Source organism: Ammospiza caudacuta, chromosome 10 (assembly GCF_027887145.1).
Source record: "Ammospiza caudacuta isolate bAmmCau1 chromosome 10, bAmmCau1.pri, whole genome shotgun sequence".
NCBI classification, from domain to species: domain Eukaryota; kingdom Metazoa; phylum Chordata; class Aves; order Passeriformes; family Passerellidae; genus Ammospiza; species Ammospiza caudacuta.
Genome location: NC_080602.1, coordinates 12955272 through 12966297, shown reverse-complemented (window position 1 = coordinate 12966297; position 11026 = coordinate 12955272). Strand labels below are relative to the sequence as shown.

General features: G+C 40.4%; 1 protein-coding gene across 2 annotated transcripts in view; it reads right to left on the bottom strand.

Moving 5' to 3' along the window:
• The window catches only part of TBC1D2B (TBC1 domain family member 2B), a 41395-nt gene that overhangs the window by 14312 nt on the left and 16057 nt on the right, over positions 1-11026 (bottom strand). For both annotated transcript variants that reach the window (XM_058811627.1, XM_058811626.1), the window contains exons 5-12: positions 10303-10529; positions 8560-8952; positions 7145-7255; positions 6043-6236; positions 4667-5161; positions 3460-3577; positions 2618-2803; positions 2154-2275 (exon numbers count right to left, since the gene is read on the bottom strand). In XM_058811627.1, coding sequence (XP_058667610.1) covers positions 2154-2275; positions 2618-2803; positions 3460-3577; positions 4667-5161; positions 6043-6236; positions 7145-7255; positions 8560-8952; positions 10303-10529 — 1846 coding nt within the window. The remainder of the gene's footprint in view (positions 1-2153; positions 2276-2617; positions 2804-3459; positions 3578-4666; positions 5162-6042; positions 6237-7144; positions 7256-8559; positions 8953-10302; positions 10530-11026) is intronic.

Sequence of the window (11026 nt, the reverse complement as noted above, 5' to 3'; positions counted from 1 at the left end):
CTACCACACAGATTGGATCATTTCCTCCACAGAACCCACAGCAGCTCCTTCAATCCCAAACCAGTCAGCTCTCCAGTTAACCAAGACAACCTGACAATCAGGAGACCAGATGAAGCCAGGGAGAACACACACAAGGACGAGGATAATACAGAACATGGACAAGCCAAAGCTTCCAACACAGTGAGAATGCTCTGGGGGTTCTGCTGGCTGGAGCACAGAGATCTCTGGACCAGTGTCAAGTCAAACTTGTCAGGGCACAATGCAAAGCACCACAGAGAATCCAGCCCCCTTCCAGAGTCAGACTGCACCACACCATCCTGCAGCCCCAGCAAACCCAGCAACTGCTCAGTCTAATCAGTCCAAAGAGACTGCATCCAACTACATCATTAATGCTGATCTACACCCAAAACCATCTTTGTTTTCTAAGGAAAAAAGGGGAACTGGAGTATTTAATTTACTCTATTTGAATTATCAGAAATAAATATTAAGAAAACTTATTTGGACAGTTTATTTAATGGTAGGTTTGTATTTTTGAGTGACCAAGGAATGATTTCCTGCTATTTCTACACAGAAGATATTCCAGCAGCTTCTCTACCTGTGCACAACATGCCATGGCTCTGCACAAAAACCAGCTATGACATCCTGTAACTAGAATATAATTATGCACGTGTCTGTAGAGACTTTTCTTACTACAGTGTTTGAACTTAGAAACTCTGTGCAGAATGATTTTAACCATTCAGAACATCCATGAATTCTATACAAATAAGTATTTATGAATTTTTCTCTACAACAGGATCAGTTTTTGTCCATTTCAAGAAAAGCCTCATTCTACATGCTCCTGTACTGCTCCAATGTTGATGATGTAAAACTTGTACAAACATGGCAGAATATGAAAACAGGCAGTTTGAATTGTCTTGTCAGTCCTAGCAGGCAAATCCATATTCCCCAGGTGGCACTGCACTGCTTCCACTCTTAAAACCCCAAAAGGCAGAGTCTTACAGATCAGCACAGAGCAAATTTGTACTGCAAATATCTTTGATGTACTGAATTCTGATCTTCTGTCCTCACGTGAACTCCCCATCCCTCAACAATCCCTAATTAGTTCATTTTGTTAACACCAAACTCAGCAATTTCAGAAATCTTTAAAATAGGTTATTTCAGCACCAGAAAGTTTAGACAGGAGAATCAAGACGTCATTTCCACAAGTGGAAAAAGAATGGAAAGCCAAAACTTCAACTCTGATTAAATATCAAAATTTTGTTTGGATTAGGTAAGAACAAAAAAATTTTTTTTTTTTTCTCTCTGCGTCAATCCCAGCAATCCCTTTCAAGCGCAAACTTATTCAGTTTTAACTTCTCTCCAGGCAAAACTGAAACACAAGCAGTAAAAATAATAGCACTCTTGCAGCAGGAGTCAAAGTGTAAGCCTCAATTTTTGTGGAATTCATCACATTAAAAAAAGTCTCAGATTTCAATATACAGTTTTTCTCTAAATTGAAAATTACTGAGCTTCAAAATATGTGCAAAACATTTTCGACATTAAACCAATCCCAATATGACTTCTTTTTAAGATTAACCTGCTGGTCTACAGTCTTGAAACCAGGAATCTAAAAACACTAGAGCCTAATTTACAAGCTCGAAGTCCTATGCAAGGATTGAAGACAAGAAAAGTATCTAATTTGTATTTATTCTCTGCTTCCAAGTATATCTTAAAACCAGTTGGAACTATGTGGCAAGAGCCTGTCCATTAACCATATGTAAGAGATTTAAGCTGTGGGGGACAGGGCTCACATCTTTAATGCTTGAGCCAGGATGTATTTTTATTTATCATAAAACATTTTAGTAACAAGTTACATCTGCAATGTAGAGGGAAACTTCCTCTGTGGTTGAAATTCTGACCTGTTGCTACCATGATATAACACCTAAACAAGGCAATTTCCTTCACAAGCAAAAATTATTATTTAAGCCTACATCACTTCTGATTTGTCTCTGCTAGATAAAAGTGCTCATGACAAATCCTAGCAGTTGGTTACATCTCTAGTTGCTTTATATAAGAATCAGGATCTAGATGAAAACTACACCAAAGCCACAAGACAAACATCTCCCATGGACCACTACAAGTCCCTCAGAGGCACCCCAGTGTGAGTTACCCACCTGGCATCAAGGATGGTGCGTGTGAAATAGCGAAGGTACTTGAAAATAGACATTGAATCTTGCAGCTTTAGGATTTCCTCTTCTTTGTACTTAAACAGTGCCAGGGCAAATCGGAATATTACCTGATAAGAGTACATATAATATTTGGTACTTTGTAAGTACAGAATACACTGAGTCTCATGACCATCTTTATAAGCCCCCAACAAGAGTTCCTCATGCACAGGCTGCACTTAAGCCCTTCAGTCACATCTCTGTCTATCTCCTTTCCCCGCCCCAGCCCCTATTTCCAAAAGCTGGAAAATGTTTTGAATGGTTTTGCATAGTTCCTCCCTTGTTTTTTTCCTAGATGTCATTTTAACTAACAGGAGTTTTGCAAAGCAACCTTCATTTAGCCCTGCACTCAGTAACACCACAGTGCTTTGTTATCAGGTAACAAATGAACAAACTCAGCACAGTAAGTTCACCTTTGGTCCCTCATAGAGGAAGGAGTCCCAGATTTTGAAAAGGATGTCACTAACCACGCTGTCCACAAAAACCACAAGAAACCAGTTGAAAGTGATGAGAGTATAATCAACTTTATATTGTTCAAAATGAGAGTGTAGTCGTGGAAGCTTCTCACTCAATAAATCCTTAAATACTCGCTGATCAACCTAAAGAGGTGACAAATAGAGTATTACTGTTCCAATTGTACAGCACATCATTCAGAACAAGGCTGTTACCAATCTGTAAGTACAAGTTTTTCCAGAGCTAACCAGGAAACCCAGGACTGTCTACCTCACACTTCCAAGCTAGATCCACTCAAAGCACAGACAGCTACCCCACTGCAGATTGCCCTTGTCTGCTTCTCAACCCAGCCCCAGTCTCACAAGGCTCCTCCCACACAGGTGAGATGTTCCTAGTACTGGTCACCAGTGCTGCAGGAGCACAGGAGCAGAGAGAATGCTGGGCAAACACTTGGCTGGAGAAGGCAGCCTGGACCTGGAAGCAGGAATGCTACAGTGGCTACTGCCCACAGCACTGCAAATGCATTCTCACCCTGCCCTCCCCCAGAGCATCACCATTCCCCCAAATGTGAGGAAAGGAACGATAATACAGCTCAGGGTTATGAAGCTATCAATGAGAAGGGGAGTTAAGGACTCCAAGGAGGACACTGAACATCTATCTCCCTGAGTCCTTATCCAAACAAGGGTCCTTGTGTTTGGAACCCACCCTGGTGAACTCCATTCCCATCCCCTTCCAAAGAGGCCTATCAGACAGCTGCAGAGGAAAGCTGCTGACTGGCTGCAGTTTACAGCAGAGCACATACCTGGGATCCCAGCAGTGTCTTGGTATAGTAATCACGAGGCATGAAAACTTCCACTATTGTTACCAGACACCAAAAAGCATCTTCCTGTTCCAAGTACAGAAGTGCAATTGCTACCAACCTGAAAACAGGGTTTATTTGGAGGAGAAGGTTATTAAAGATAAAAACTATACTAAGAACCATTACAGTATTTTTTCTGTTCAGCAGAGATAAATGTATTAACAGCAGAGCACTGAACAGCAAAACCTGATGAAGTTTAAGATGGGGCAAAGCCATGCCTTCTTAACCACATCAAGGATTTGTATTCAGCTAAATAAGAAAATGGAAAAATGCAAAAATTTGATCTAAGAATTTCTTGAAGTGTTGGTGTTGCCAATTTTAAGAGCCCTCTAAACACAGAGTCTAGTTTAGAAAGGAGATATTTATCCTAAGGGTGTTAGGTGGAGGTTTCCACATTACTACTACTGCTACCACCACTGCCTCACCACCTCTATTACACGACTCACTGCCTCTATTCTACTACTTCTTCAGTGCTCTTTCAAAAGACAAAGCTGCTCTAAGTTCAAAAGTCTATGCTAGTACATAAAATAGTGCACAAGTGGACATCTATAATACTACAACATGGGGATGAGACAGGGTGTTAGACCAACACACCTGCTTCAAGTAGCACCTTCATTTACTACATATCTCCAAGTAGCAAAGTTATTCTGGCAAAGGCAACTGCAACAAATCAGATTTTTTTCTTAGCATTGTAACACAAGAATCCCCTTTAAATTCTGCAATTCTGATTGAAGACATCAGTGGAAAATGCTGAAATATGTTGTCTTAACAATATGAAAAAAGCTTTCAAGCATTTTTTACTGCTTGCTTTAGAAGAAGAAAAACCTAACAAATTCTCACACAAGAAAGCAACACAATCCCCTACAAAGGACATGAAGTCAATGTAAAACTACTTTTGAGCAGCTCATTTCTTAAGAGCTAATTCCAGTTCCAGTTTTGATGCCAAGTTGATTTTACAAAATTTATTATGCAGGTCAACTGCTTTTTTCATTGGTTTAAAAAATGTGATAGTTACTTGTTTATTTTAAATTATGGGCATATAATCCATACGGCAAACTGTTGTTCAAGACCACGTTGCTATACATGAGATATGAAAGGCTCATTAAGTGTTTCACTGCATAGTTATTAAGCAAGATAAGCAAAACCTTACCTGTTGAGCCCTTGGCAGTATCCTATATCAGGATTTCTCCAGGAAAATGCCAGCAGCACATTCCGCAGCTTCTGGATCCCTTCAGACGTGGGGGAGGAGTAATGTTTGTTGTTTGGCAAAGTCCTCAAGAGATCCAACTCAATCTGTTTGGATGCGGGATTTGGTTTTTCCAGAGCTTTTTGAAGCAAGATTTGGAAGTAGCCAGGTACTGCACTGTCCTTGAACTTTTTAACGTGGAGATTGACACACCATTTCCACATCTTGGACCGGTGCTCATGTGGGATTCCAGAGCGAATAAGGTTCTTCAGTTCCACACAGCGCATCATCTCTCTATTCATTGTGCTAGCAAGATAGTTCTCCCATTTCACTCCTGTGGAGATCTCTCGATTTTCACTGAGTGAAAGTGATCTCAAGTCCAGAGCTCGTGATTTTGCTACTAGTTTCTCCTCATCATCATCCTCTGGGATAGTCTGAAAACCATATATATCATATTCACTGTAATGGAGAGGAAGAAAAAAGGTTTTAAAAATATGTTCAGTAGCCCAGAAGCTCTCAAGTTCCCACCACAAAGCCACTCTCCATAGTTCTGAAGTTCTTCTTATTAAACATTTTTCTGAAGTATATTCTTTATTTAACAATTACTTGTACAATTCCACATACAAAAGACTTGGTGCCCATGCTCCTGTATATATTGCTACACAAATTAAGCAATTTATTTAACAACATGGTTGAGTTGGAATGTACCCATCTCCTCAGCAGCTCACGTTCAGCAGCTGTAGGGCAATATTTTTGTCTAAGTTTGATATTGCATCTCAATAATGAATTGCCAGTGAAACTTCCCAGTGGGACCATTTCTGACTCCCAGCAGAGACTGTCACTGCCAAAGCCCCGACAGTCCCCGCTCAGCTCCTGCTCACCCCACACTCACAGCCAGGCCAGGGCTCCTCACAGCTTCCACCCCTCAGCAGAGTCTCAGGCTCCACAGAACATTTCATTCAAGGCACACAGACACAGCCTGGGCTGTGCCACGGTGCCAATCCCAGGGCTTTAACCCCTCCCAGTCCAAGTCTTCACAGCCCTCCTCCTCCTCCTGAGTCCTCGCTGTGTCTCCCAGTGTCCCTCGCCTGGCTGGTGCCACCAGGCTTGTGGCCCCATCTTGCAGATTAGACCACCCACACCTCAATCTGCATCTCAACCTGCACCAGATCCTCCCCAAGACAATGTTTTTATACAGCTAAAAGGATTTCAAGACTATTCCATGATTAATGAAGAGAAATACAATAAATAACCCAAACCTGCAAATACATTCTCACTGTGTTTTCCAGTGTTATAACAGAGCCCACTGGCCAAGACACACACACATTTAATTTAACTACCTGACCAGGTGGGGTTTGAAAAATGCTTGTTCTGGTTGTTCATTAGGTTCTGCTTTCAAGGCATCTTCCAGTAACTGTGTGATAACCTCACTAGCAGGACTTTGATCCTCAGAGCAAACAGGAGTTTTCATTTCTTGAAGCAAGATCAAGTATTTACTTTCAATCTGGCAGAGTTTGGCTTCTAAGCTGGTATACTGCAGAAAACAATACATGATACAAATCTTCAGACACTTTGTACTACACCTCTTTTAAAACCTGCCTCAATGCTATTCTCTTGATTTATGCTGCTTAGAAACATCTAAGTCAAGAACAGCCAGTTTAACTTTCCCATTTTTGTAACATAGGGCAGCATAGTAAACCAGATATTTTCCACCACACATATTTTTGCATATGGAAATTCTGAGCAAACCTTAATTATCACTGCATTGTATGAAATACTTTAAAAGAACAAATTGGTTGCATTTTAGCAGCTTTAGTCTGTGCATGTTTGAACAAGGACAACTCAAGTGGCATAAGAGTTAGGTAATAGCATGTAAGAACTGTAAGCACACATCTCTCTGCTAAAAATACAACATTTAAGCCTGGCCACTGAATGCATGGCTTCCAAACAAGCAAAGCCTACTGAACCAGCTACAGGTATCTAACCTTAGTTGAGTGCATCTTCCCCAAGCACTGGAAATCTTTATAATTTACCTGCAACATCTCTACACTCACATTCATGCAGACAGAAATGACATTCACCATACCACAGTCATCCTTTGTGCTCAGAAGAAAGCTTGATAGTGACCTATCAAATCCTTACACATCCTATCACTGACCTTTAAAATAAAATCATTACAGCCTTAATTCTGAGGAAACAATGTTTTCAGACATGTATATGGCTTTGTTGATAAGTTATCAATATATTCCACTGGGTCACACAATTTTAAAAACAATTACTTCTTTCAAGAATCCATTCAGAAAGATTGGTCTGTAAGGACTGAAAGGCTTTTTTTTTAAGCTATCATATTTATATACATTTAAATGGCTCCATTTCCTGGGTAGATTTATGGCTAAAGTATGGAAAACTGCTTTAGACATTGCCAAGTGAGAACATGCTGACCTTTGCCTGCCATTCTCTCTCTCTTGCTTCTGCATTTCTTCGTAGAGTAGAAAGTTCTAAAATCTCCTTATTTAAAAATTTATTCTGGGTCTTATAACCCTGAAGATTGTCCTGTTGATAAAAAAAACACAAAGTGGATTATGCTTGTTAGATAAAGATCACCTTAGAGCATAGAAACAGCAGCTACTAATAGGATTTTAATTAAAAATATCAGGCACAAATCAAATATTATTTTCGGACTTCATGAAAACAAAATGCGCATGCCAAATATGAGCACAGGGTGGTGCTGTGCCCCACCTGCATCCCTCCCAGTGCTCCACTGCCTGCAGAAGGCAGCTGGCTGCTGTCAGGGGACAGGCAGGGAGAGCAGGCACACGCAGGCTGAGCCCACCCCAGAGGCCACAGCAACACAAAAAAAAGGGATGAACGTCCCTTGGGTTTTCACCACCCTCAGCAGCCCTCATTAATAGAAAAAGTTTCATGTCTGCCTCCTAGAAAGATAAATCCTTAACAATGACTTTCCCTGCCTAATCCACTCAGATCCTGGCTGCAAACACTGCCTCTGAAAGCTGAACCTGTGGGATGAGGCTGGTACCTCCCACAGCCACAGACTCTCCCACTCCCCAGCACGCACGAGCTCTGACTGCTCTCTGCCAAGACCACTGACTTCTGGTTTCAACTTCATTTACTAAAACTTACCAGGCTCACATATAAGAAAGAAAACTATATATGTTTAAACATATTTTAAGCAACTTATTTATATTCCAAATGCTTTGGAACATTAATCAATTTGAAATACAAATTTACGCAAAGGCAAGAAAGCCTTTTTAGAGCAACAGGGATAACTTCAGTAACTCCATTAAGAACTTGTGACACATTCTGAGAGGTATATTACAGAATAAAAATAAAGCATTAGTAGGAGCTGTAGCAGCTTTAGAAAAACAGGTTCTTATACTCCTCCCTCTTTTTTTGGCTGCTCAGAGCTTCCCTTTGCTTTTCCACATGCTCTTTGTTGCCCACTAGCTGGCAACCTAGCTCACACCAAAGCCTCAGTCAGTTAGGGTTATATTTAAAATAAAAAAACCAAAGCAAGCTTTATTTTTGTTTGTATTTTCCATGCTTGTATTTTCCTTTTACCCTTAATCCTTCCTGCTCCTTTCATTATTTCTTACATTTCTTCTGCTCCACAGCAATGATTAACTGACTGAAAGTATAGCCCTGCACTAGAGATGGCCCAAGGGAAGGAAGTTCTGGTTAGATTGCCACATAACAGCTCCAAGTGAGGTTCCAAGCTGAGAAAGCCTCCATTGATAAGTGTCCTAGGGAGCTCCTGCAGTGATCTCAAACAGTACAGCAGACTAAAAAGTGCTTTTACAGACAGAAGAAATGCATCAAGACAGAGACAGTGCTCTTACTTTTAGTCTGTCCAGTTCCTGTAGCTCCTTATTAGAACAGGTGGCCGTGGGGGAATTTATTGCTCCACTTTGAGAGGATGTGCTGTCCTCACATTCGCTGAGTTGACGAGAGAGCTTCATGATGACTTCATCTTTAGCTTGAATAGTTTCCATCAACATTCCCAGCCGTTCATTGAGTTCTCCAACTTTACACTTCAAATTCTTGACTTCCTGCTGGAGACTATCTTTTTCCAGATTTAGCTTTTCAAGCTGATTATTGAGGCCCAAAATCTGCTCATCTTTTTGGTGCAACAGCTCTAATGTATCTTTGGGAACCCCCTCACAAAGGCGGCTTGCAAAGTATTTGTCATATTGGGAAGATCGGACTGTTTGCTGCAGAAGTCGAACAAGTTCCTGAGAATTACAAAACAACAGCAAAAAAACCTGATGACATTTTAAGTTTCTAAATTTTATAGCTTAGAAATCTAAGGTCAAACAAAATAAAGTTTCTGCAATGGGTTAAGACCTCATGCTGGTGTTTTAAAGAGAAGAAGAAACACTTTACAACATGATTTCTAGCAGGCTAACACCTTACAATGACTGGCCTACAGAGATGGCTTCAGTGTCCTTCACTGAGCTAAGGATCCTGCCTGAAATAGCTGCAACAGGTTAAGGAAAAGGAGTGAACAGCTGAGGCCCAGCAGCTGTTGGAAGCTGAAAAAAGCCTTGCTTGCAAGAGAGGTATCCTGTTGTAGGGGGAACAGGAAGAGGCTCAAGCCCAAAAAGTTAGCAGGAAATTGTTACAGAATGGAAAAAGCAAAGGTAACTAAGAGCTCTCTTCTCTAACGGATGTGGAGAAAATAAAAAGAGGTAAAAAACAAACTCTGCTTTGTCAAAAAGGAAGTCTGTGAAAGGCTGTTTAGAAAATCTTGCCACAGAAATGACCACCTAAGACACCGTTTTTCTTCTTATTAAAACAGAAGCAGCTGTGAATGAAGTGTTGCGCTAGACCGGTGAGATTTCCCACAGCAGCAGGCTCAGAAGCTCAAATGTACTCCTAGGAAAGAGAATGCCTAAAATGAGTATAAATATGGGGCTCAGACTCCTTCTTTGGCTTCCCTTTGATCACCTCACACATAGGAAAATACAAATGGCAGAAGCAGCAGCTCCACATAAGATCTAAAATATTTTTCTTCTTAAAATGAGTAGAAGTTCTTTTAGATAAAAGCAAGGTATTGAATAAATTGGAGTTCTGAGGGCACACAAGCATGGCCATCATGTGAGTGCAGTCTATATACATACATTATGGTTAGACCTATCTTACAAAACCCCTCCTGAGGAGAGAAAGAAGCCAGGTTTATTTCCTGCCCACTGCACTAGCACTGAAAGAATCAAAAGACAAACAAAGAGAATCTGAAAGGAGAAGTTCCCAAGATATTTTATGTACATACAGAAAAAGAAGCTATGACTATCAGCCAGGATCCTGGCAGACACCAAACAAGTTAACTTCAGAGAACAAGGAAGACAGATAAACCAATTAATGAACAGTGTGCAAAGGAAGTTTTATTCAGGGATCTTATCTTCAACAGAAGTAAAAGATGGTCCTTCTTGTTTCAAGACATTTGCACACAAAAGTTTGTTTAGAACCATCATTTTATAACAACCAACCAGTTCTTAACATAGTGAGATAGCCAGAAAGGTTAAACTCCCAATCACCTGCCAGACCCATTTGCTTTTGTGCACTTTGCCTGAAGGTTTAATTACCTTTTGGCTCAAAAGATCTTTCTTCAGCTTCTCCAACTCTTCCTGCTGGCTTTGATACTTCAGTTGCAGTTCAGAGAGCAGTCTGTTCCCATTGCCAGAGCAGCACTCTGTTGGGGAGGAGTCGCTGCTGGTGCGGTTTTTGCTTGATCCAATCATATCCTTCAAGGGGCGCCTTGCTTTGTGTGGAATGCGGCCAAAATCAAATGGAAAAGCTGAACTAGTCAGTCCTGCATAAAACAATTTCTTCTAGTTCGGTTCACTTAGTAAAAAGGCATTTCAAAGCATTCAGATTTCCTTAAAAAATATACTCATTAACATCAGACTTTAAGCAGCTTTCAAACCACTCAATACAATAGTGTTAAACATGCCTCATTTTCCAAGTTGCATCTTTTGGTGGGGAAAAAAAAAGCTCAAAAATATTGTCCCCTCGCAGATAAATTAAATAAATTTGGCTCATAAATAATAAATAAATAAATGGCTCATAAATTAACACTTTTCATATAAATCATGAAGAGAATTTTACAATTCATTACAGAAAATAAAAGGTATCCGTAACTATGGCAAAGTAAACTTTGCTTCAAATAATCAGAGCAAAACCATCTCTGATATCACAGCCTACTGCTCCTGTAAGAGGATTCAATGTAAGGTTCCACCTCCACATACAGGATATTTTCAAACAGATTAAATCACTTGGATATCACCTAAGGTGCTCTTAAAAGAGATG